At 43.0% G+C, this 27,194-nt stretch overlaps 2 protein-coding genes across 5 annotated transcripts in view; one reads left to right on the forward strand and one right to left on the reverse strand.

The window, feature by feature from the left end:
- Positions 1–27,194, forward strand: part of TIGAR (TP53 induced glycolysis regulatory phosphatase) — a 51,658-nt gene that overhangs the window by 2,182 nt on the left and 22,282 nt on the right. Inside the window, exons 3-7 of one of the 4 annotated variants that reach the window (XM_069003232.1) lie at positions 1,306–1,427; positions 4,010–4,087; positions 6,586–6,696; positions 7,130–7,342; positions 12,245–12,509. In XM_069003232.1, coding sequence (XP_068859333.1) covers positions 1,306–1,427; positions 4,010–4,087; positions 6,586–6,696; positions 7,130–7,342; positions 12,245–12,268 — 548 coding nt within the window. In that variant the 3' untranslated portion in view covers positions 12,269–12,509. Of the gene's footprint in view, positions 1–1,305; positions 1,428–4,009; positions 4,088–6,585; positions 6,702–7,129; positions 8,600–12,244; positions 12,510–27,194 lie in introns of those variants that run through there. The other 3 variants (XR_011147995.1, XM_069003231.1, XM_069003233.1) reach the window with 3 other exon arrangements.
- Positions 15,166–18,592, reverse strand: FGF23 (fibroblast growth factor 23). The gene is made up of 3 exons (XM_069003960.1): positions 18,364–18,592; positions 16,063–16,166; positions 15,166–15,603 (listed from the first exon to the last, which is right to left on the reverse strand). Exons 1-3 carry the CDS (start codon positions 18,590–18,592, stop codon positions 15,166–15,168), a joined length of 771 nt encoding a protein of 256 aa, XP_068860061.1.

Raw genomic sequence — 27,194 nt, forward strand, 5'->3', positions numbered from 1 at the left:
CCCAGAACTGAAGACACTGAGCTGCCTGGATAGCTACTGTAGGAAAATCAAGGCTCAGGCTCACTGCCACAAGGGACCTGGTGGGGCTGTACTCAGAATAAATGAGCTTTCTATAATACTTTGTGTTGTGAGGGAGAATTGTGCTTCCAGATTTTCCTCCCTCTGTGACATTGCCATTTACAGTTCTTGCATGGATTTGTGATCATAATAAAATGAGTAAAGAATATTCCCCTGCTTTACTTGCTTAAAAATATCAATGATGTCTTTTGAATTCCTAGCTCCTTAGGTCAAATGACACGTAGTGGGTTCTTTTCCAGTGTAGAGAGAACATAGCTTCTTTTTTTGAGCAAGCCTCTTCTGTTTTGAGAGGTGTAAGGCCTTTAACATCACAGTGGGGTCAGAGGTCTCGCATGTCTGAATTACAGATGAGGTGCTCAGAACTCAGGTTCTGGACTTCTGGTATCCTGTCTTTTGCTGTTGGATTGTGCATTTTCTGGGTGAAAAGATTTTTTTTTCTTTGTTCTGAATCTGATGAGAATTTCACTCTCTCTGCTCTGGTTTCCTGCAGAACTAGAATGAGTTGAAGGTGTGGATGTAGCCATTTGTTACACGTTTGTCCCTCCACCACAGTTCTGGGTTCTCCTGCAGACTCTGAGCTGTGACAGGAGCACACCTGTTCAACTCAGGTTGGATTTCCAAAGTGCTGCTTCTCTCAACACTATTCTCTGAACACTAGAGCTCTGTGACCAGTTACTCTCACAGACTTTCTGTCTGGAAGCAATTTTTGGGAGGTTTGCTGCTTTCCAGCTGGGTTTGTTCCAGCTTGCATGAGCGTTACTGTCAGTGTGCGAGGTGGAGAGGAAGAGACCACAACAGATAGTATTTGCATCTCATTCTCTCAGCTCTATTGTCCTCTTTCTTATTTGCATTTAACAAATCTGTTTGTAAAGTTTCAGCTGTGAGATACTTCTTGCAGGAAGCCGACCTGTGACCCTTCTGAAGATGGTCACATTTATTAAATGTAGGTCTCTGTTTTATGTTTAAATTTGTCAAAGGTATAGATTAATGTAAGTATCATTGATAATGATCCTTCTGTCTTCCTACACTTTATTCCTTGTTATCATTAAATTTGTGTGACTGAGTTTGGGGAAGACCAGAAGAGCAGTGACTTTTCCTAATGTTTGGCTTTAGTAAGGGAGAAAGATTTTGTTATGACTGGGCAGTTTCTTTATTGCTGACGTGTGGTTAGCTGCTAAATGGTCTAAGATCTGCATGTCTTAATGTTGTGGGGTTTTTATTTTGTAGGTCAAGGAGTGGATGAGCCACTCTCTGCAACTGGTTTCAGGCAAGCAGATGCTGCTGGTTTATTTCTCAGTAATGTGAAGTTTACCCACATCTTTTCAAGTGACCTCCTTCGAGCAAAGCAGGTGAGTGCTTCTTGAGGCAACAATTGGCTTCCAAATCTGGCATTTATTTGCTGTTGGTGATGCAAAACCAGTGCAGTGACACAGCCAAAAGCTGCCCCATCCCTGGAAGTGTCCAAGGCCAGGTTGGATGGGGCTCTGAGCGAGCTGGGATAGTGGAAGGTGTCCCTGCCCACGGCAGGGGGTTGGAACTGGGTGATCTCTAAGGTCCCTTCCAACCCAAACCAGTCCATGATTCCATGATTTGCCATTATTTTATATGTGCATTGGTTCTTGCTAAAGGAGTAATGGGTACTTTGAGGTATCACGCAGAGAAATGAGTTTTTCTCTGAAGAAGCAAACCAGGTTGGCTGTGACATTGTTGTACTGTCCCAGGCACTGTGGCTGTGTACTGTGTTCTTCTGAGGAATGCAGACCAATGCAGGCAAGGTTAAGTTTTGCTGTGGAGTCAGTACCAGGATCATTAAATGTGCAAAGATGTTGGATTTTGTCAGGGATGTCACACCTCTTGCCTTGAAGCAGTAAATATACAATATACATTAAATAAAGAGGAAAAATGTTAATTACTAAGTGGGATTACATGCGACCTTGTGTGCAGGATTATGAAATACTCAAAATTAGGGAACCAAAACTTTTAAAGCTAGAGATCAGGTCATGTCTCCTGTGGAGACCCTATCTTTAATTGTCTCTTCTGGTACTGATTCTGTGGTTTCAGGAGACATGTAGGGGGTTGAAACTCCTAAGCCATTCTTGTTTGCTTGCTTTTTGCTGTGTTGTCCTGCTGAAAGTCTATGAAGCTGTGCTGTAAACCAGATCAACAAAAAGTAGTATAGATCTCCTTTTTTTTCCTTAAAACATACACCATCAACATTGCTCATCAGTTTTGCAGCACAATTCCAGAAACTGCTGTAGCAGCACAACTTAAGCAAAAAACAAAAGAGGCAAGGAGGGAAGAGTGAAATAGTTGGATATTTTAAAAATGCAGAATAGCTGCCCAAGTGACTTCTTTTATGTGTGTGATGATATTTTAAAACATTAAGAGTGCTTTCTAACTTTCGTAAAACTGCTGTGTACCTGTATTATGGGAATTGGTTTGGGATTTTTTTTCTTTTATTAGAGGCAGCCTTTTCCATGAGAAGCATTTGCACTCTCATAATGTGAAAGACCTGAATTTTTCCTTTGCATACAGGAAGTGTGTTTTGTCATTCTTTTTGACAAGCCATCCAGATGTTGGGAAAGCTTTCCCAAAGATGTGTAAAGCTGAAGTTTCCATGTGGTCAGAACTCCCTTTCTTGGCAGCTGCAAGTCTGTGAAGGGCCTGTTACTACACTGTCACTTCACAGCTTGAGAGGAATGTATGAGTTCTGTTGCAAAAGAGGAAATTCCTGCATATAATCATACAAATAACTGTGCTGTGCATATACACAAGGAAGTGGATTCTTTATTTCTGAATTGTTCTTTGACAGGAGGTTGAAGTTCCAACATCAGATTTGTCCTAAGCAATGTGCTAAATGTGCCAATAGTACAACAAGACTGCTTATTTCTGCCAGAATCCAAGGAGCATTTTCAAAATGAGTTCTTTAAATGTTGAATTCATTGGGTGTGGATGTTTGCACAGCCCAAACTGTCTGTGAAGCCAGTGCAGCCTTCATGCTTGGGTGCATGTAAGAACCAGGAGCAGGTCAGCCGTCCTCTGGTTCCCAAGAAAGACAAGGAGCTACCAGAGAGGACCCAGTGGAGGTCACAGAGATGATGAGGGGTCTGGAGCATCTCTCTTATGAGGAGGGACTGTGGGAGCTGGGCCAGGTTAGTCTTGAGAAGACTGAGGGGGGATCTCATTAATGCATATAAATATCTCCAAGGGGTGTCAGAGGATGGTGTCAGGCTCTTTCCAGCAGTGCCCAGTGAGAGGATGAGGAGCAATGGACACAAACCAAAAGACAAAAAGTTCCACTTCAACATGAGGAAGATTTTCTGTACACGGAGGGTCGCAGAGCCCTGGAACAGCTGCCCAGGGAGGGCCTGGAGTCTCCCTCTGGAGACATTCCAAACCCGCCCGGACACGCTCCTGTGTCACCTGCACCAGGTGATCCTGCCTTGGCAGGGGTGTGGACTGGGTGATCTCCAGAGGTCCATTCCAGCCCTGAGGATTGGCTGTGGCAGCCAGACAGGTGTTAGATGTTTTTACAGTTGGATTAACTGAGCAGTTTTGTGGAACACAGCTGTGAGTCTGGCCCATGTACTACACGTGAAGAAAGTGTGGACATGATTGCTCTGTGTTCTACTCAAGAGAAGATGTTGCTCTTATCCCAGCAAACCCTGCTGCCCACCCCTCATGGGTGCTGTGTTTTCAGCTGTTCCGGACTTTAAATTGGGAAGGAACTGCCAAGAGATTGGAGGTTTTCTAATTTTGTGGCCTGGCCTGGGCCATCTATCCAATTCTGAGAGATTGGTAGCTGAAAAGCTTTCCATTTTGTTGGTCTGGGTTGTTGGATGCTGCTGATGGGATTCACCTTGGCTGTGGTGGTATAAGGTGGTGTGTCTATGTTCTGTCCAGTTGATGTGACTGTATATTCACTTTTTAGACTGCTGCTGCCATTCTAGGGAAAAACAGGTTTTGCAAAGATGTGGAAATCAAGTACGATGCAAGACTGCGAGAGAGAGTAAGTGCCAAAAGAATTTGTTATCAAATATTGAACAATTTGAAAATGTAACTTACTGCTGATGAGTATCTCAGAACAGTGGAGAACACTATGTCATGTATTTTTAATCACTGAAAACTGAACTGTTCACATCAGGGACAATAAATTTAAATTTAAATAAGGTAAGATTTAGTCTTTAAAGAGCAGCATGTGATTATAGCATTTCCTGTTTGGATGTTTTTTCTCTCAAAAATTCCAGTTCTTCCCCTGAAATCAGCAAGACCTTATTATTTACTTTCAATGAGGAGGGTACTTTTGTGGTTTTGTTTCCTTTTTTTTATGTCTTTTTCAAAACTTCTGTATTGAAAATGGATCCATCCTCTTTTGTGGAGACTTCACAGGTCTTTAGAGAAAATACTAGTTTCTAACATGTGAAAAATAATTCCCTGTAGCCTTTCTGAAAGAAAGAGCAAAGAGTAAATGGCGTTTATCCTCATGTGAAGGGCTTTTGTACATGTAATGGTTTGGTTCAAAATATCCATTACTCACTTATTTTCCTTCTGTGAGATAAGAATTGGGAGAAAGCAAAGCAGGCACAAAACTTAAAAGAATATAAAGAAGTTTATTAACAGACATAAAAGAAAGAAAAAAGTCAGACTAAACCTTCAGAACACTTCACCCCCCCACCTTTCTCCCTTCTCCCACTGACAATGTAAAAAGACAACCCTTGAGATTTTCAGTCAGTTTATCACCTCTATAATAACCTTTCTCAGTTCACTTAGGGAGAGGAGTCTCTCTTGCTCATGCTATGGAGACATTTCCACAAGAAGTTCTCTCATGGCTTCAGTATCACAACGAGACAGCCGCCCGGGATGGTTTTCTGCTTGCATATGAAAGTCCCTTCCCTCGACTTACAGCTTTCCCCACAACTGCTTTTGAGGGTTCAATCTTGAGATAATGGGGTACCATTTTAAGGTTGAGCTGTTCAAAAACAAAGGTTCTCTTCATCTATCTCTGGGAGCATCTTCAGCTCCAGGAACAGAGGCCCTCCTCCTCCCCTGGGAGCAAGGGTCTTCATCACTTTGATCTCTCTCTGTTCAAGCTTCTCATCAAATCACAGCTACTTCAACATTTGCTTATTTCAGCACAGGTACTTTTGCTCACAATTGCAGTTTGAGTGCTCCACCCCCCATGCTTTCATGAAATTGCAACGGGTACTCTGATGTATCATAGTCCATCACCATAGCTTTACAACAGAATTTCAGCTTCTAGGCTTGAAGCATCTCCTCTTTCTCCTCTCTTGGGGTTTCAGCTCTTTCTTCTTCACTGACTCTGGTGTCTTTATGGTGTTTTCTTCACGTGCCTCCACCTTTCCTCTTCCTCTGACTCAGGAGAGGATTGATGTCTGCAGGCTTCATCTGTTCTGGAGAATCTTACAGCACTAAAAGGGTTAATCTCACCCGGGCCTTGCAGCTGGAATTCGCTTATCGCTGTTGGTCACATGATCTTTGCCGGGCAGCGGCCTCAGAGGGCGAGGGCCGGCCTAGCAGGGAGCAGGGCAGGCGACCGGCCCTCACGGAGCAGGGCCACAGATGGAACAAGGCGACTCGGCCCCAGGGTGGCTGTCTCCTGGCCGACCCGGCCCGCACTGAGGGGGCTGCGCCGGGTGTCCAGCGAGCAGAAGCGGCTGAGATCTCAGCCAAGCCGCGTCGCGGCTGCCCCAACCGGGCCGCGCCGAGCAGGGTCCAGCCCGGCCCCGCTGGCCGCGCCGTGGGCCCTCAGTTACCTGTCCAAAAGCTGGAAGCAAGAGAGCTTTCCCGGGGTTTGTTCGCTCCTAAATGTGGATCACAGAGGTGTGTCAAGCTTCTGAAGTGGCTTAAAAAAGTTGCCAGTATTCAAACTAGCCAGTTGATTGGTTCTGTCGGGTCATAGAGGAAGCTGTAAGCACCTCTCTGCAAGAGAATTACTTCCGTGGCTGGAGCCCTCTTTAACTAAAAACCCGAACTATGCTAAACCATGACAGTACAGAAGCACTTGCACTGTGACCTCAGTCACAAAGACACTTGAATTTTGTATGCTGGGAATGAGTGTCAGTGGAAAAAAAATCTCCAGGCGAAGATCAGGCTGAAGGTCATGTCGTGAATGTCCATGCTTTAAATGAGATGTTGCTTTTAATGTATTTGTCTACCCAGCATATATCTGTATCTATATATCTATATCTATATCTATATCTATATCTATATCTATATCTATATCTATATCTATATCTATATCTATCTTATCTATATCTATATGTATCTATATCTATATCTATATCTATATCTATATCTATATCTATATCTCTGCTGTTTAAAAGGATATGTATAAAGATACTTCCTCACCCAAAACTGGAATAAAATGTAAAAGGTAGCTAAGCCTTGAGAATGCAAGAAAACAAAGCTGTGAAGAGCTGTTTGCACCCTCTGGAAGGGGCACAGGAGACCTGACACATCCTGCCAAACCCCGGTTTTCCCTTACAGAAATACGGTGTTGCAGAAGGAAGGCCTTTGGCTGACCTCAAGGCTATGGCAAAGGATGCTGGAGAGCAATGTCCTTCATTCACACCTTCTGGAGGAGAAACACTGGATGAAGTATGGTATTTATTTATTTCTTTATTTATTTATGCCCTGCTTTCTAGGCTTTTTTATCAGTGCAATTGCAGCTATTGGGAGCTTTCTACTGAGAGCTCAGCCCAACCAGAGATATTTTCTAAGCTAAAAAACACTGCTTGGTCTGGTAACAGTGGCTGCCAAGTGCAGAATCTCTTTATAACTAAAATACTGATTTTGAGACTGACTCCTCATGAAGCTCTGGCTCACAGGAGGATGATAGCAATTGCTCTCTGGAGGGCTGAGGAGTTTGCACAGCAGTCAGTAGCTTACATTGGCTTCTGAGCCTTGTCTGAGAAATCTTTGTCTTTTAACTGAAGTAGTTACGTGTCAGGTTTCTGAAAGGCAAAATCTTTGCTTGCTTCACGGTGATCTTTTCATTCTTCACAACATTCCCTCTGGCCTTTCCCTGCAGGTGAGAGAGCGTGCGAGGCAATTTTTTGAATTTCTGTGCCAGCTGGCTGTTGAGTTGGAGCAGAAGGAGCACAGCAAGCCTGGTGCACCAGGCAGGAGCTCAGGAACATCTGGAGAACAGTTTGTTTTCCCTTGGACAAACCACTGCAGTGAGGCAGAACCGAGCTCTGAGGGCGGTGGATCTTCCACGGTATTAGATGCCAATATTTTGGTGGTGAGTCATGGAGCCTACATGAGGAACTGGATTGGCTATTTTGTTTCAGATCTCAACTGTACCTTACCAGCAAATTTAACCAAGTCCCAGCTGTCTTCTGTCAGTCCCAATACAGGAGTCAGTCATTTCATTATAAAACTTGGAAACGGGAATTTGTTAAAACCTGAAATCACATGTGTCTGTCTTAACCAAGACTCTCACTTAGTGGATGTGGGAGCTGAATGTGTAGCTTCAAAAGTGTTTTAAGAGTCTTTGTGGGGGGAAAATGGGTTTAGATCACCATTTTGCTAAGCTTGGGAAAAGTATCTGTAGTAAATACTGGGATTGACTGGAATTGCTGACACTAAACTGCAAAAAGGGAGACATGCAACTGCTTGCTATCTTAAAAAACACAATTTACATGGTCCTAGTGCCCAGTATAAGTTGGCAGTAGCAAAATAAAACAAATATTCTCTGTTCTCAGAAACATAATACTTCCAGTCACTTGCATATCTGCTCCTACAGCACATACTTCAAACAACTCCTTTGCATTACTCCATAATGATTTTGGTTACCTCCAAGTGAAAGGTTTGGGGAGGGGAGTGGTACCTCAAAAGCTGAGCTATACTGTATTCTTGTTTTATTACAAAATGCTATATTGTAATATGAAACATACATGTTGTCTTAAAATAAATTTTTGAATGCAATAGTAGAACCTAGGAAGGAGCATTGCCCAGTGGGAAACGTTTGGTGCAGAGCCAGGGGATGTGACTCTGACACTGATTATCTGTGAGACTCTGGGCAAGTCTCCTTTCCATTTGTAAAGTGGGAATGATGATAAACCTACCTCGCCAGGAGTATTTCCTAAGAAACTGTTCAGGTTGTCAAGATCTCTGTTGAAGAGTGCTGCACACAAACACAAGAGTATTTATTTTTAAGCTGTGAGCAGGATGAGGAACCTCATGTGCACGTAGTAATGGTCTCTTTTCTGGAAAAGGAATTTCCTTTCTGGGGTGAGTTGTACCTGGCTGGAATCCTTCTGTCAGCTGCAGTCATGCACTTGATTCTATGAATATTTTTGCCTAGAATGAGGCAAGTTTGATTGTTTGGTGATTGCTGGTGTTAATACTGCATTCTTTCCCCACTGGGGTGTTTGTGGTGTTACAGTGTGAGTTTATCTGGTTTCTGTTATTTATAAGATTCATGGGTTTTTTTCTTCATTTGCGTATTTTAAGCCTGTTTAAAAAAAAATTAAAAATTAAAGGCTCCTGAATAGAACTCCCATTTCATCTGTATTTCTTTTGAGGTAAAAATCTTTCTTAATATTCCCCTGTGAAGCTTTGTTCAGATCACATAACTTCCTCTTTTTTTCTTCCTGAAAAACCCCAGGCTGGCCTTTTACTGTGAGAAAGACTCTTAGGGCTGATGTTGTTTAAAAGTGTCCATAGCTCTTTTTCAGTAATAAAATAATTCTTTCTCAGTATACTGAAGGAAATAAGTTTTCACAGGAAACTAAAATGGGAATATATGGACTTTTGCATGGACTCCTCAAGCTCTTTCCTAGAAGACTCCTCAATACTAAATTGATGGTCAGAGCCAATGAAGATAGAAAAGCTTTAATTATGACTTCTAACAGAGTTAATGGTAGGAGAGTGGGGCAGGAGTTCATTCTGAATTTGCCTGTCCCTGGTAGTGCCAGTTTATTTCAGGCAGGCCACTAACATAGCAGGGAATTCTCCTGTCAGTGCTTTAAACAGCTGAAACTCCCCTGGAATTGCCATGTCCTGAATTTTGCCAGTCATTCCATCAATTCTTCTTGGAGCCAGGCTAATGGAGTTGAAAATGAGGGAGGATGAGTGGAGAAGTGACACATTTTTCTCCCTCAGTCTGTCAGTTTGTCACATATTTCAAAACACACTAGTGATTGGGGTGCTTCTCACTTTAAAAGGCTTCTTTTGCTTTCTTGCCTGCTCTCAAGGAGGTAATTAATATTTTGTTCTTGCTGATGATGCCATAACTTAGGAGAGCATCTACTTCTTTGTTAAGTGCTTTGCCACTGCTTGGGTAACACTATTCCCAGAGGAATTTTTGACTCTTCCTCTATAATATGCTGTACCTTCTTTTTTTTTGTATGTATAGGTTGTTAAAATTTAGACCCAGCCTAAAAAACCTGTGTGATTGTTTTCTTCAACTTACTGTTACCAAATTCTTTCCTCTTGTAACTCTCACACAGGGCAAGCAGATGGTACAGTGGTGAAGGAAGAATACCAAAGGGTGAAACCAGTCAGGTTTTCTAAACAGCTCCTAACTTAATGAAGTCACATTTTTCAGAGAAAATGCATCAGAATCTCCCAATTCAGACTTTGTAAAACACACTAAAATGCTGCAAACACATCTGCTAGTGGCCAAGGGAGTACAAGCAGTCAAGATTGTGGTGCAGTTCCCTAGATGTGCTTTTTCCCTCAGTATCTGCTCTTGATGTTGCTGGAGACAGGACAACAACCTGGCCGTAGCCTGCTGTAAAATAGTTGCACTTGTTATTTCTCCTTTGTTATGTCAGATGTCAGGTTCCCTCTGCATTAAAAAGTCACTAATTTTGGAAGCTTCTGAAGCTAATTCTAAAAGCTGTTTTCTTTAGGTCTATGTATAGAACTCCTCTTTCTAAGTTTTTACATCAACATTGAGACTAAATATTTTTTTGGTCAAGTGACTCTTGTGCATTTGTACAGTAAATCTGTACAGTTTATTGGGATCATGGGAATGGAGAGCTGCAGCAATAGATGGGTCTGTTAGGAATAGTAACAGAACATAAATATTTGATGGATTACTCAGTAGAGGCAATGGTTGCTGACTCCACCAACATCATCTCCTCACAGGTCTGCCTCTCCTCGAGCAGCCATTGGGTAGAGAGCTCTGGTAGTACCACAGTTTCCCTCCTCTAAAACAAAGATATTGTCTCTATTTCCACAGTTCTCTGTTGAAGAATGTTTTCCAGACATAGCCCTGCCTTTGCAATAGGAGGGGGTTTTTCCCTTTTTTTTCTTTTTTTCCTTTTTTTTTTTGGTCTCATTTAGAACAGAATTTAAATCAGATGCGTTCTCTACCCAAGCTTTTGGCTGCCTCAGATCCACAGCCCACATGCACAGACTTAAAGTATGTCAGATTTCCCCCAGATATGTCCTGCTTTTGAGGGCTTTGGCTGTGAGCCTGAGGTTTTTGGATCTTTGTAATCCCAGGCAAATGGCAGCTTCATGGGCACGAATGAACTGCACAGTGATTTGTGAGCTGCTTTTCTGGCATCCATGGGTATGGCAGAGCCACTGCGGGGGATGTGTGTGTGTGTGTGTGTGTGGTGACTCCAGTGCCATTCAGGAGGGTGTCCTGTGTGACAGACAGTTCTGGTGTCACCTGCAAACAGCTCTGGGCTTCCTGGGCTGCAGGGACCCCGTGTGGCAATGGATTGCTTACCTGAATGCCAGAGGCTGGCAGCAGGGCTCCCAAAGGCACAGAGGGTATGGCACAGGAGGGTACTGGGATAAAACCCTGAAATCTTGAGCAGGCTGTTACTGGTCACCAAAGGAATGCACCTGAGGTCCAGGCAGAACTCCTTTGGGGGCATAACTGAGCGTAATACTCTTTCCTTCTGATGCCCTGTTAGGTCATCCAGCCATAGCTGAATGGGAGCAGGGTGCTGCACCAGACTTGACTGTAGGAAGTCCTGAATGTATTTTGGAAGAGCTTGCCATTGAAAAGTGAATTTACCGAATTTAAATTTGAGGTGAAAAAAGGAGGTTTGATTTCAGAAGGGCAGGAATCACAAAATTAGTTCTAGAATCATGGAATGTCCTGAGTTGGAAGGGACCCACAGGAATCACCGAGTCCAGCTCCTGGCCCTGCACAGCACAGTCTCAAGAATCACACAACTTAATTCTAGTTCTCCAAAAGTTAATGCAACAAATTCTGAAAGAGAAAGTAATTACAGGTAAGAGAGGTAAATGAAACCTGGAATCTAGTTAAATGAATTTTTACCATAAGTAGTTCACTCCAGATTAACTGGGTAGTTCTTTGATGAGGTGATGTATAGGCAAGGAAAAAATGAAATACAATCTAGCTGAATTTTAATTGAATGCTTAATGCCACAATGAAACAATCAGCTCAGCTGGAAAAGATAAATGTTGTTTAGGAGAAAAAAAAAGGGTGAAGTAGGTATGCAAGGAATTAGTGGGCATAGAAGTAGTAATGTCCAAGGTCAAGCACTGTGCTGGAGTAAAGCTGCTAGTTAAGTCCCTCAGGGGGCAATTTTTTGTAATGACTTCGAATAAAATTACAGAAATGTGGAAATATTAGTGAGAAGGCATCATCAATAACTATGTGGGGCAGAATAGCATGCAGAGGAGGAAATGATGAACTTTCAATCTTACAACTGCTTGAGTCTTCACAGAGTGGGTCTGGCTGGACCCTGACAGTGGCTCATCTGGTGCCACCTCCCTGCTCAGCAGGGCCATCCCAGAGCACAGGGCACAGGATTGTGTCCAGACAATTCTGGAATATCCCCAGTGAGGAGACTCCCTCTCTGGACAATCTGTTCAAGGCTCAGTCATTGCACAGGACAGAGGTTCTGCCTCCTGTCCAGGGGGATCTTCCTGGGATCAGATCCTGCCCATTCCTCTGGTGCCATCGCTGGGCCCCCCGGAGCAGAGCCTGGGCCCTGCTTGGATCCCTCCCTACAGAGACTTTTAATTTACTAAGTATCTTTTATCCCGAGTTCTTTGTGCCGGGATCACAAATAATTCCCAGCAGGGCTGAACTGACAGACCAGTGTGTTTCCATTGTTTGTAAAAGACATTTCCCAGTAGAGGTGAAAATCCCTTCATGGTCAGTCTAGACCTACTAAGACACCATTTTTCTCATCATCTTTCACAGAACTTTTATATCTGGAGTGCATGAAACACCCAGGAAGCTGAAACCTGTGAGGCTGGAAGTCACAGGGGACAGCAGCACACAAACATTTTCCGCCACTGCTGTTACGATTTGTTTACCATCACTCAAGTACTTCTGGAAGGGGGAGCTTGAACAGAGAATGCAGAATCCACCATTTGGAGAGAATGGAAAAGTTTATTGGTACTTTTATAAAAGGAAATAGTGTCTATAATACATTATTATAAATACTTATAAATATTCTGCGGGATTTAAGACCCACTCAAATAAATAAATAAATATCGTGACATAAATAAGTAATGCTTTCTTACTAGCTGGTGATTGCCAGCATCTTCATTGAAGAATAAATTCATTGAAGTTTTGATACAGTTGCCTATAGTTACAAATAAGGTTTTTTGATGGAAAATCCACCCTGTATTCAGTCTTAGCTTACTTATCCCCTGGCTACTTATAGAGTGAGTAACCCTACTTACTTTGTTCTAATGTAGGAATATAGAGATGGTCTGTAGATTTAACCCCACCAACATTTCCCATCAAAATTTAATGTGGACAGAGCTTTTAAGGATTCCAGTTGTTGTAAGGCAGTTGCCTCAGAGTCCTAGAGAGGAGCTCTGTGGAGTTTCCAACAATTAATGCAAAATGCAAACTTTGCTGGTGTACTTGAAGTCCAGAGTTCTCAAGGATCAAAAGCCAAGAATAATGGTATAGTAGTAAAGTCATCAAACTAGAACATAAATAAAATCAGACCTCTCCACTGTATAGACAGCAAGTTAAAAAGTCTTGCTGTATTTTGAATAAGCAAGAAAAAACACAACTGTCTGCCTGCCTGCAATTCCCTTAATTCCTTAGAATCACTCCTTTCCTTCAGAAATTAATCAAAACCACGATGAGTTTAGAGAAACAAATTCCAAGAGATGGAACTCTTGGACTAATCCTGATCATTTGGCTTGTCCTGTGCTTCTAAGTATTTATACTAATTAGGAGTCTCTCCATGTAGGAAAACTGTTCTAAGAGCAGAATCAGGACCTATGGCTTTTTCCAACATGAGTTAGATGTGGTAGATGAAGAGATACTGTGTATATATACATATGTGGGGGAAAAAAGATTATTTTAAAAGCTGTCTGAAGTCCTGCTGCTGTGCTAAATACAGAAAAAATTAAATGAAAGCAAGAAGCACAGAGGGAGTCTTACTTTGATTTTGTTGCACTGATGTAACTCCAGTGGCTTCAGTGAACTACTTCGAAAAAAAGAACAGCAACCAACCTAATGTTTTTTGTATGTTGCTATGAGCACACTGAGGAGCAGTGTACCACTTCAAGTTGTTGTCAGGCTGATAAATACTCTGAATACAGAGCAGAAGGATCTGTGTCTTGACACGCAAAAAAACCCCCACAAAATAAAAATCTCAAATCTCTGACACACTGGATTTTTGTGCTGCTCATCAGTGCCTTGCACCTGATTTCTGCAGAGTTTGTCAAGAATAGCTTTTTCAAAGTGAACTTACCCAAAGCATAAAGCAATCTAGGGAAAAGGTTTTGTCACCATTAGAGATCACCTGATTAACAGTAATTTCACTCCCACAAGTATAAAGCATCTGATACCTGCTCAGAACTGAATACAAACATGGATGCTAATTGGATCTAAACACATTTCTAAACACAAACCTTATTTTCACTCATTAGACAAGAGTCTTCATTATAGTCCAAATATTAATAGTTTGATACTTATAAAAGATAATTTTTTGATTTTTCCCCCTGTAGAGTTCAGTATTATGCAAAACAAACCATTCCTTTAACACAGTATTGATTATTATTAATCCTGGTATTTCTCTCTGGGTTGGAAATCTGCAAAACTAATGATCTTTATTTCCATATTGGGATGCTAGGATTTAGTAAATGTAGAACTGTGATAGAGAAGCACTTGAGAGAGAGTGAGACTCTCCTCTTTTTTTTCAAAACCTCAGCTTGGATTCAGTGTCAGAAATTGTTTTTTTTCCATAGAACCCTTTAATCCTGTCCTGTTTTCCTGTCAGTTCCTCGTTTTCCATGTCTGCTGCTCCTAGTACAGCAGAGTGACCTTTTTTTGACTCTTACGGGTGAAGAGAGAATGAAGCTCCAACTTAAAAGCTAAAACTAAAGAATCACAGGATGGGTTGGAAGGGAACTTGAGGCTCATCCACTCCCACCCCCTGCCATGGGCAGGGACACCTTCCACTATCCCAGCTTGCTCAGAGCCCCATCCAGCCTGGCCTTGAACACTTCCAGGGATGGGGCAGCCACAGCTTCTCTGGGCAACCTGTGCCAGGGCCTCCCTACCCTCACAGGGAAGAACTTCTTCCTGATACCAAATCTAAACCTACTCCTTGTCAGTGTGAAGCCATTCCCCTTGTCCTGTCTCTGCAGTTTCTGATGAAGAGCCCCTCTCCAGCTTCCTTGAAACCCCTTCAGATACTGGATACATGACATATATGGTAATTTTTATATAATAAAATGACACACCACCTGGCAGTTTGTCTGCTGTGCTTGGACCGGATGGTTCTAGAAAGAGGCTTCCCTGTCTCTGCTGGAATCTCAGATGCTCCAGGTCTCTACATCAGTAACATAACATCAGTTTCCCATTTCATACAAGGGATTTCTTTTTTTTTTTTTTTGTTTTCCTCATTAATGCAAACTTAAGGTGATTCAGACCCTAAAACGATTCTTTTCAAAATGGATCTTCTTTCCAGTAGGGTCCCAGCTGAAAAAATCCAACTTGTACTTACAGATGGTAGTTTACTGACAAAACAAGATTTGAAGCTAAGGAACTTTTTCCAATGTCTCCCAGGTTTCTAAGGGCCACTTTGTCATTCAGGCTGTGTGTGAGCTCCTTTTGCCCCTGTCTTCACCTGGCGAGTGCGGGGGCCGCAGTTATCTCGTGATGTAGAAGCGGGGGCTTGGGTACCTCCTGGCCTCCATCATAGCGTGGGGATCATCAGGGTTCACCACATCATTCTGGTTGATCCTCATGGGCTCCCTGGGCATGTGGGGAAAGTCTGCTGGCTGCTGCATCTGGGAGCCAAACACTGGGGTCTTCCTCTGCGGGAGCAGGATCTGGTGAGGATCTACTGGATCAACATCTACGCTTCTGGTGTTTCTGTGGGGCTCAGGGGTGTTGAATCGGAACAGAGGGATCTCATTCCTCCTGGACAAAAACTGGGAGTATGGTGGTAGGTTCATACCAGGGGAGAAGGCTTGTTTAACTCTGCCTAAGCTCACCAGGAAGTGGTGTTTGGGGGATTGGTACACGTCGTACCCGTTTTCCAGTGTCCTGTGGTTGAACACACAGTCCTCTTGGCTGAAGTAGTGCTGAGGGGAAAAAATAGGGCACCTGTTAGCAGAGGGGTCTGGTGAATTACAAACACTGGTTAAAGAGGGAAAGAGGGATGAGATCTTGCAGCAGGTGTTTTTCTAATCTCCCAAGTCTGTATCTGACTCAAATGTAGATTGGAGTTGCATGTCCATGCTTTCAGCAAAGGAATTCTAATGATAAACCCTGGTTTCTCCCAGATGGTCCCAACCCACAACTCTGTTCTACAGATTGGTCCCTCACTGGATCTCATTTTGTCCTCATTTACCCATGCAGGACCTCAGATGACTTTTGTCAGCTCTACAACTTAATACAATCAAAGGAGCTAAGTGTCAGATCCTCTCTTATATTTCCTCTCCACCTGCAGCTACCCAGGTTTGCCCTGGCTGGGGAAATGGGCACCACAGCGGCAGAATGCACTGGCCATTCAGCCTCAGGGCTTAGGAAAGGTCACTCACCGAGCCAAATATGCTTCCTTTCATGTCCATACACAGGTAGCGTCCACTCTTCACACCAGTGATTATAACTGAGCCAGCACCCTCAGACTTGATCATTAGGGCACCTGTTCAGAACAACAAAAACAACAAATCCAAGATCCAGTTCAACACTGCATTTACAGATCCACGGATGGTCTGGCTGGAAGTGACCTCCAGGGGTCCAAACCAACCTCCACGTGATCTGGGACTGTTGGCCACCCTAAATCAGGTTCGCTGTGGCTTTGGAAAACTCCCAGGATAAAGAGCACCTCTCTGGGTGCCCTGTTCCAATGTGGCACTAACCTCCCAAATACTACTTTTTTTCCCTCTGAAGTCCCAAATCGTGGTCTGAGGACGTTGCCCAAAGTTCTGCCATTGCCCACGTCCAGGGGGAGTTTGTCCCACTCATCTTTGTTACTGCCCTGTGGTATTTTTTCAGTGGTGCCCAGCAGTGGCACAAGAGGAATGGGGAGGAGCTGATGCCCAGGAAGTTCCCCCTGGGCAGGAGGCAGAACTGTCCTGTGCAGTGACCGAGCCCTGAACAGATTATCCAGAGAGGCTGTGCAGTCTCCCTCACTGGGCATATTCCAGAGCCATCTGGACACAATCCTGTGCCCTGTGCTCTGGGATGGCCCTGCTGGAGCAGGAAGGTGGCACCAGGTGACCCCCTGTGGTGCCTTCCAGCCTCAACCAGTCTGTGATTCTGTCATTACATTGCCCTTGACATCCCTTTTGCTGGACTAAAACCACAACAGATCATGATCAAGGCCCCCTGAAAGCCCTCTGCCAGACCAGCTCCACCTTCCCCTCAACTAACTTGAACTGGGGTTGCTGTAGTGCTCCAAGAGCAATGTCACTGATGCCAGGTAAAGTGGGAATAACAACTTTCCTTGACCTGCTCCTTGCATTTGACTCAGTGCCTGTTGTCTTGTCCCACCCAGGAGATCTGTGCACACCCAGACCATACTACCCTGGTGCAGAACTTGGCACTTCCTATTGTCTGGTGGCTCAGTGGCCACCAGAATCAGTCACCTTCCCTCTAAATAGCCCTTTTGTTGTCTGATTTCCATATTTCCTGCTCCATTCCAAGTCCTGCTGTACTTGTTTTATGGCAGATATGGGAAAATGTGGTATTTTGCTGTCTGTTGTTCTCTAAAATCCCACACTGGTTCTTGACCAACATACCTAAAATGAATTTTATAAAATCTTTAAATATGTAGGAAGAATAACAAGACAGTGCCAGCATTTCTGTGAGTGTTTCATTATCAATTCCTTAAAAAATAGCAGAATAATGATCCTTTTTCCTCATTAATTAAATTATAACTTCGAAAAACATCTTTATTTACTTATGTAAAAGCTTCATTACCTAGGCTTAGATTTTTAACTGAGTGTATAAAATAGGTGTAAAAATAATAGTAATAATAATAATAGCAACAGCAACTTGATTTTATGACCCATAGCTACTTCTGATTTGAGTGCTGCTAAGAGAGAAGTACTTTTAAAATGCTATAAAAGAACCCTAAGTCTTAAAACCCCCCACATTTGTCTCCTAACTAAAGAGTTTGGGCCAAGTATTTAGCAAAGGAAGAAGAATAAACTATTCTCTGTTTAAATAGAATAATAAAATATACAATAAAATAAACTTTGAAGACACAATTTGAGATCCTTTTAGTGATAGTAGGGCATAGTTTCTTCTCGTGAGCCCCAAAGGCTCAACACTTCTTTTATGCCGGTCTGGTCTTTCATAGTTTTTCCTTTTTTAACTGACCTTTGCATGCCCGTGTTCTGTGCACATTGAAACTTAAGTTTTAGTAGTTTTCAGCCCTCTACCCCAAAATACAGATTTTATGGGTGCCATCAGTTTTCCAGCATTGCTCTGGCGAGTTCCCTCAGTGCAGTTCCTTTGGTAGCACCATCAGTGGGAAGTGGCTATTTGGGGGATGTCATTACCAACCTCTAATAGGAACTTCCACCAGAAACTGGGGGCAAAATCATGAAGTGAAGGATAATTCAGGTGGTTTTTCCTTGCAGAGTATTACAGGAACCATAGGACTTTAGTTGTCCTAGGCAAGGAATGAAATTCCCCATCCACTAGATTTCTTTGGAGCGACTTTATTTGTTAAACAAAAGGAGACTTATAATGATGTGTATTTTCCATCCCATGGCTCTGCTCCTCTGCCTGCCTGCCTAATGAGAAAAGGGGATTTTCTATAGGTGGTGAGGAAGTAAAACATCTCGTTGTCCCTCCCCTACTCCCATGGAGGTCCATAGAAAGCCACTTACTGTAGATGGTTTGGTGAGGAGCGCCATCGACATAGCCATCAGCGTTGATTTGGAGGTGGAAGCTGCTCCTCTCTGTGTCAGTGTAGAGGTGCATCAGGTGGTCTCCGTTCCCCCAGCTGGGACTCAGCAGTGGAGAGGAGTTGGGAAAGGCGAGGGAAGCCTTCAGGCTGCAGAGCAGCAGGAGCAGGGAGCTGCAGGGAATGCCCTGGGGAATGGCTCGCCGCTCCATGGTGGGTCAGCGTCTGCTCCTCGCCTGCCCTCGTCCCTGGAGTGTGAATCCTCAGACAGGATCCCTTCTCTGCAGAGGCTTATAAAGGGCAGCAACATGACATCACACAGGAAAACCTTCTCCACATCCTTGATTTTTGGCAAAGCAACATTTTAAGTGTCCCGAAACCTCAAGGGAAGGATCTCTGGCTAAGGTGTGTGGGGGAAAAATGTAAGGTTTCTAAAGACAGCTCACGAAAGCTAATCATATGTTCAAATGTTATCTACAACCCTCTGACATCTGAAAGCTTCCCACGCCCCTACTGTTGGATCCAGGAAGGGCAATCTACTGCACTTGAACTGAAGGGAATGACCCTTCGGACCTGAATTATCTTTCTTTTTTGCCAGACGTGTTTATTCAGACTCCCACCTCCCCTCACTGTTTCCAAGCTGCATTCTGATTTAGTAGAAACATCAAATACAGCTAAAATTTTGTTGCAAATATACCAAAAGTTAATATTAAGTTGTCCTGAGCCTGACTCCCCCTTCATTATGTTGTAAGTTCCACAGCAACCCTGTTGGGCTGATATTTGTGTCACTCCATTTAAGCAAAGGGTACTTGATTTGACCAGAGCCTACTTCAAATAAACTGTCCCTTTTATTTCTCCTGTTTCCTTCTGAGTCCCATAAATAATCTAAAATTGGCCAAAACCAGCTGAAAATAACATGTAAAACACTTAAAAGCTGGATGTTTGCTCCTGCATTGCACATCTGGATGGCAGTTTGTAAAAAATGTTCTAAGGTACAAGACCTGCTTCTCAGGTGTCCTGCCAATGTTCTGGGTCTTTACAAGCAAATTTTCTGATTTAAAAAGCAGGTGGTTCCATTTATTACATGAAAATGCTGTACTGATGGGACACCGTGTATGGGGGAATCGATGACAGCAGTGACAGGTTCCAAAACTAGACTGTGTTAAGGTTTCTTTCAAAATTTAATATAAACCTGACAAAAGTACCAAACAATAAATGAATATTTCTTTAATGACAACTGAGGATTTTAACTGTAGCAGTGTTAGGTTCAGTTTCAGTCTCTAGATGGACACAGCATGAAAAATTCTTAGTTTCATTAACAAGCTGTGGAGCTGTGCCATCAGCATATAAATGGATTGATAACATTAATGGATTGATACAACTGTAACCCACTGCAAAAATGGATCTGATTTTGGTTTTTTTATTGTTTAAAATCAGTAAAACTCTGCCAAATCCTGCTGCCACAGCTGTGTAAATCCAGAGACTTGCGTCAGAGTATATTCACCTGTGCAAATGACAGCACTTTTTAGCCAAAGTGTATAAGGGTCAGATCTTAAACTGAGCAGGCTGACAAAGCTGGCTGCACTAAAGACAATCCAGGCCTCAGATGTTTTACTGGCTATTACATCTGAAATGCTTTAAATGAAAGCGTAGCTTAGAAGGAAAGGAGGGATAATTTTTCTTCTCTTTTTTTAAAGCGATATCTCTATTTACTCTTGAAATTATCCACCCATATTTTTCACTCTGATCTTAGAACAAATGTTTGTGGTTTTTGGTTGGTTGGTTGGTTGTTCTGTTTTTTTCTTTGCCCCTCTTATTAGACTCCTATGGAAATGTGGATATTGATACTTCAAGGGCAGTTGCAGAAGTGTCTCACAGAGGCACTGTACCCTCTTGGAATATTCTGTCATTCTTTTATGACTGCAGTTTTTCTGGTTTGATGTTTCAGATTTACCATGACATTTTTCTGTGCTTGCCAGCATGCACTGATCTGATCTCTCTCCAGTGCCTTGGTGGCACAGAAAACATTCTAAGATGTTTGAAAAATTTATTCAACCTCATTTAAGCACATGCCAGTTGTGAGCATCTGTTTCTCTTTTTATAATAGTCAGACAAGCAAAGATTACTTTTACAAGCTTAAATTGTTTGGCATTTTCTAAAGTTCCCCAGAGTCAGGAAAACTCCAGACTTTCCTAAATTCTGTTTAATCTGCTGGGATAAAGTGAATTTATTAAGTCTCTGCTTGTGAGGATGTTAATACAAATTTTGGTTTTTCATAGACTTTTTTGTTTTAAACCTATAAATGCCTACTGCATGTGGTTTGTTATGGGGGGTTTTTTGTTTGGTTTTTTTTTACAGTCCATGGTTTTTTTTATTTCAGGCTGATCCATTTATTCCTTCTGTGTGTATTTCACTTATTCTCTACCCATTCAGCTGTTGATGGGGTAGCCAGGTGTATGAAAAGCTGCTTTACTCCTTCAGCCAAGTCTGTTATAATACAAGTGATGACAACATTTCTTGTCTTGCATATTATGCTGATGCATCAGCAAGAACAGTATTTCTGCAACTTTTACCACAGGAGTTGGTATTGATTTTTCAGATTTCTATATTGCTCTGTAATGTTTGATGAATTGTATTGATTTTTCAGATTTCTATATTGCTCTGTAGTGTTTGATGAATTAAGATGGCTTCTCTCAGTTCTCAGCTAAGAAATTGCTGATAATTAACAGAAATTGCTTGTTGTAGGGACAAAAAAAAGGAAAAAATGGAACTGAATTTAAAGATCAAAACCATTTCACATTGCCACATTTTTCCACTTCCCACTGCAGGGATGCTACCCAGCTAGTGTCAGGTGCCACAGTAAGGTGCAGAACTTTCCTTAGACATATCCTGGAAAGGGAGCTGGGAGACAGCCTGGAGGAGCTACCACCTATGGTGAATGTCAGGAACCAAGGTAAAGTGAGGAAATCCTCACTCCAGAGCAAAAGCTGAGAGGAGAAGATGGATAAGACAGACCCCAGCCTTCAGGATGAAATTTATTTGAAATAATCATTGAGCAAGCTGGTCTAGGGGGGAAGTGTCCCTGCCCATGGCAGGGGGTTGAAACAAGATGATTTTCCTGGTCCCTTTCGACCCAAATCATTCTGTGATTCTGTGATTGATGCTCCAGCCCTTAGTGAGTCTCATTCCCCTCCCTCCCTGCCATGCCTTTGTCCCAGGCCTGCTCCTGCTGCCTCCTGCTCCTTGCTCCAGAGGCAGCTCAACTCAGGATAAGCCAGGAATTCTGGGCACTCACCTGGGCAAGGTACCTCAGCTGGAACACGGGTGACATTCAGGCCTCCCTGGTATCATCATTTAATTGCAAATTATACCCAGAACTGTACAGAGAAGGAACTGAGGGTCATAGGAGCAGATTGGGGTCTGACTTTCCCCCATTTTGACTGCTTTGAGTTTCAGCTTTAGGTCATTTTCTGATCCAAACTTACCACCTCAACTCTGTAAAACTCTCAGCAGCTATATGTCATTCCCTTGTGCTGCTTTCTTTTACTGCTTATCCCCTCAGTCTGGAGAGGACTCACAAGGCAAAGGCAAGCTTTTTTTATGACAAATTTGTTACTGCAAGTGACTTTCAGTTACCTTTTGGAAAGGCTCAGAAATTTGCATTTTAAAGAAAAAAAAAGTGTTTTCTATTCAATCAAATGGATTTGCCTTCCAGGATTCTCCTACGAGTAAAACTACACGTCCCCTCACAGTGCTGGAGTTCCTTTCATCACGTAGGAGCACCTGTAGCACTCTTGCCTAATAAAGCATATTGACTTATATTTAAACAGGTGGGTGGCTTGCCCTTATGCAGCATTCTGTGCCATCTGAGTGCCTGTGCTGGCCTCAGGAAGCCTCTTGCTCTCTGCTGCTCAACTCACAAGGGAGTTTGGGTTGACAGATTTGAAACTACCTCTGCTCTTAATAATTTCCTTTGCACTGCATCTCTTCAAAAGAGGTCATGGAAATCAGGGGGCTGTCCCTCTGCTTCCCCTTTCTTAAAATCACTGTCACAAGTGGCTCTGGGATGATCACACCCCCAGCCTTGGAAGTACAAGGGTGGAGTGCCTCTCCAGCAGTTATTCTAGGAATACTGACGCACTGAGCCGAGGGAATGTACAGTGGATGCTCTGTGTGTGTGTGTGTGTGCAGAAGCCTTTGCCACAGACTTCACCCGGTGTTGTTAAACACATCCTGAGTGACCTTATTTGGAGGCCCCATTCTTGTCACACTGCCCACGACTAAAGAAAACATCCTGGCTCAGCTCACCTACGTGAAAAAGATGAGGTAAGCACAGCCCACTGGGTTTGGGACCACAGCATGTACCAGCAGTTTCTGCAGTGTGCCTGCTCTAATGAACTGAAACGAAGGGCCTCGTTCCTCCTCCAGCTGAAATCCTTGGCAGAGCTCCCAGGCAAAGCAGAACCAGTCCCTAAAAGGTTTTGTTTTCTGAACAGAGAGCGTTTCTGTCATTTTAAGGGGTCTGAGTTTCCTTAGGTGGTATTGGAGAGAGGATGGGTGCAATCTGTGGTGAGAGCTGCTGGTACCCTTAATTAAAAAAAAAAAAAAAAAATCATAGAATCACAGAATCGCCTGATTGGAAGGGATCTTAAAGATCATTTCATTCCCACCCCCTCCCATGGGCAGGGACACCTTCCACTATCCCAGCTTGCTCAGAGCCCCATCCAACCTGGCCTTGAACACTTCCAGGGATGGGGCAGCCACAGCTTCTCTGGGCAACCTGTGCCAGGGCCTCCCCACCCTCACAGGGAACAATTTCTTCCTCATATCCAATCTAACCCTGCCCTCTGTCACATTGGAACCACTCCCTCCTGTCCTGTCACTCCAGGCCTTGGTCAAGAGTTTCCCTCCATCTTCCCTGTAGACTCCCCTCAGGTCTGGAAGGCTGCAAAATGTTCTTGTTTGGTGTTGAGGCTTGGAAAGCCTGAAGTTTGTCTGGATTCTGAAATCTGCCCTGTGCGCACCCAGTCCTGCTGATCTGCCTGCTAGGCAGTGTGTCTTGTCTGAGAAAGTGTGTTCTTTCTCCTGGTGTGATTGCTTCCAGGTCTGAAGGAATCCTGGGGACACAGATACACAGCCTCAACAAGAAAGTCATTTCAGTCATCTATCTCCTATTGTAATAGACTGCAAGGTGCCTAAAAGTAGGCTGATTGTTTTATTTTGGGAAAACTCTTTGCTTTATGTAAAGTTTCTTATTCCCCAACATTTTTATCTCAGCTTGGACTAGAAACATCCAGGAGCCCCTTCTAATCTAAGTATTTCTAGGATTCAATGACATCTGCCACTACATTCATTGACAGTTTTCAATAAACTAAATGGATGTTTTCCCCTTGTTAGGCAGAAGACAAGGATCAATAATAAGCTTTGTTGTAACCTAATTTTAAACTTACTCCAATCTCTTGGTTTCACATGTTTCATTCAAATCTGTCTCCTTGAAGAAGAGATTTTAAAAGCTTAGGTTAAAGAAATAAGGAATGGAAAATGAAAAGAGGGAGAGGAGAATGCAGTGAAACAGAAAGACAAAATATGCAGATGTCATCATCAGCCAAGGGCACTTTTACTGTGGGACAGTAATTAACAGAGCATGTGACTGATATGGTTAGAGCTGCCTCAGTGCAACTGCAGGTGTTGCTTTTTAGCTCTGACACTTATTTTTTAGTGGGATCTCTTTGAAACTAAAACTTCATTGGAGAAATCTTTGCTCTCTATAAGTTTTAAGAGTAATTTTTTAAAGACAAAAGCCTAAATAATAAATGAAGAAAGTCATGACTGAACATTGTCCTTGTACTCAGTGTTTCTAATGCAAGGAAAATAGGAAGATTCCCTAAGCCACTGCAACACTAGTCTGTGATTCCGGAGTCCTTTAAAGAAACATGGAGATCAAAGTTTGTAAGGGACAAGGCAAGACAAGTAACAGTGGTTCATTTTTTCAGCTAAACTCTGTTAGCTCATCTTTGCTCAGGAGCTGGGTTCCGTTTTTTGAGGTATTTCTGTGACAGGGAGCACATAGAGGAGGATTTATGAGACTGAACAGAAGTCTGGCAAAAATATGTCTTGAACTCTGCCCCTGATACAGGTTTTCCTTCACAAAATGACTTTTCAGGTAGATGTGCAGCTACAATTTTTTGTTTGGTTGGTTTTTTGCATTGTAGACACAATAGTTCTTCGTGTTGCTTTCTCAGTCTGTCACATTGCTGGTGAGGAGGAACTTGAGAGTCACATTGTGCAAAGGTTCATCAGCTGCTGGGACACTGATCCTGCACCTGGGCCCTACTGATCTTTGGCTATTTTCACAGCTGTCACTCTGTCACAAGCTGTTGCCATGGCAGGACCGGTTGGGAAATGCATTCTCTTTCAAATAAGTCAATCAGGTGAAGTTCTGGACTCCATCAACTGCTCAGTTCTCCAAAAGCAAAGATTTCTTGGCTGGCAATTTTTTCAAAACTTAGAAACACAACTTAACACTTTTTTTTTTGTTAATTAAAAAAATATCTTCTTTATTTTCCTTTCCGTTATCCCTAATGGACTTGCTTACATGCCAGAGGCTGGTTAGCCCACCTGCCTACCCTGAATATGACATGTCACTTTGACACTGGTGTCGCTTCTGGACCCTTTGCTCCATGGTTGGTTCCTCCACCAGTCTCCACTGCTAGTGGAAGAATGGAAATTAATTCAAGTTACCACCTTCATGACCAGCTGATGACCAGCTTAGCATGAACTGAGGTTGTGCAGAATACAAACATACATAAGAAATGTCATACACAAGAAATTCCAGTCACCCAGGTGGCCTGTGGACCTTCATGCTGATTATAGGGGTGTAGGAAATAAATCCCATTGGAGATTAGCTTTTCCTTGTTTTGAAACCTGCAAGTTTCTCTTTAAAATGTGCAAACACAGTGTCTGCAGATTTGCTCAAGATTTACAGAAAGTGACACCCAGACATGCCCCATACATATCCACTTTCCCAAAGTTTCTGTTTCTGTAGTCATTGCCTTTGCAAAATCATCATCATCATAGAATCATAGAATGGTTTGGGTTGGAAGGGACCTCACAGCCCATCTCATTCCAACCCCACTGCTAGGAGCAGGGACACCTTCCACTATCCCAGCTTGCTCAGGGCCCCATCCAACCTGGCCTTGGACACTGCCAGGGATGGGGCAGCCACAGCTTCCCTGGGCAACCTGTGCCAGGGCCTCCCCACCCTCACAGGGAATAATTTCTTCCTCATATCAAATCTAAACCTACTCTCAGTCACTTTGAAGCCATTCCACCTGGGTTTTGACCCTGGGTTAAATGTAAGCTGGCTTGTCCCTCACTGGATAACTGAGGTAGTTAAAGTGCTCCTGATCTCACTGAGTGACACCTATGCTGATTAGTATAATTCCCTTCTTTAAGTTTTTGCATCATTTTGTTTTATTGCCTCTTCAATAAGCTGGAAGATTCGTGTCAGACCAGTGAGTCCTGGGCTCAGGTCATAGGCAAAGTAACTCCAGGAAAAACACCAGGCTCCAGCAACCTGGAACGAGTCAGGATGGATCATTTCTTATTAAAAAAAAAAAGGAAAGGAAGCTCTTCTCCAGAGAGCCCTGAAACAAATATAATTATAAACTGTGTTGTTTTATACATCATCCCTAATGATTTCTCATTTGACGTAAGTTGGTGTGGTCTCACTGTCCTTGGAGAAGCTATTCCAGAGCTGTGAGCTGTGGTTCATAAAAAAATACAATTAAATTGTGAGTTGTAATAATTGTGAGGGGGAAAAAAAATTAGTCCTAATCAAGGCATTTTGGTCCACACCCTGTGACACAAAATAACCAACAATTATATGTGCTCATGAGATCCAGGATTAAATAATATGTCCAAATCTCATGATCCAAGGACACAGCTCGTTCAGCTCATCTGCGCTTATTGGCCCCTTGGATTTTGGCCAAACACTTTTCTGCAGCCTATGGCTTCCAAAACAAACATGCTTTTGGACTGAGCTGAATACAGAGCTTGGCTGGAGAGAAAAAAGAAAACTCTGCTTGTGGCTGCAAACTTGGTTGTTTGTTTTTATAATTCTTTTCTCCAGTGACAGCTATTTCCTCACCTGGATTGGTCACTGTAGTTCACCGCAATTCCAGTTTGCATTACATATATTACACCTGGAGATTCACAGTGTTTTATCTTAGCCTGAGCCTCCTCCTCAGCTGTCCAGCAGCTGGGAGAGATTCTTACTTCTTCCTTTACTCTTGGGTTCTGACAAGGAAACCAAATGTCCTCTTGGCTTCTGCTGAGTCGTTGTGACTCCAAACATGGAGCACAGGAGTTTGCAGTTGGGCCATTTTTCCAAGGAACAAAGTCACCTGTGGTTAAATAGCTGGGACCTAATTGTCTCCTCCATTGCTCAAATTGATGCAGAGCAGGGTGGCTTCAGCAAATGCCAAAAGTAAAACAAGCAAAAAAATCCCCAAAAATCAATGCAAAAGAGATTTGGTGCTGTTTATTTCCTTTTATAAGCCTATCTTTAATTAGATGGCCAATACTTACCCCAGTCACAGAGCCCCATCCAGCCTGGCCTTGGACACTGCCAGGGATGGGGCAGCCACAGCTTCTCTGGACAACCTGTGCCAGGGCCTCCCCACCCTCACAGGGAACAATTTCTGCCTCATATCCCATCTAAACCTGCTCTCTGTCAGTGTGAAGCCATTCCCCCTTGCCCTGTCACTCCAGGCCTTTGCCAAGAGTCTCTCTCCATCTTTCCTGCGGGCTCCC

This window comes from Aphelocoma coerulescens, chromosome 1A, assembly GCF_041296385.1.
Source record: "Aphelocoma coerulescens isolate FSJ_1873_10779 chromosome 1A, UR_Acoe_1.0, whole genome shotgun sequence".
Classification (NCBI taxonomy): domain Eukaryota; kingdom Metazoa; phylum Chordata; class Aves; order Passeriformes; family Corvidae; genus Aphelocoma; species Aphelocoma coerulescens.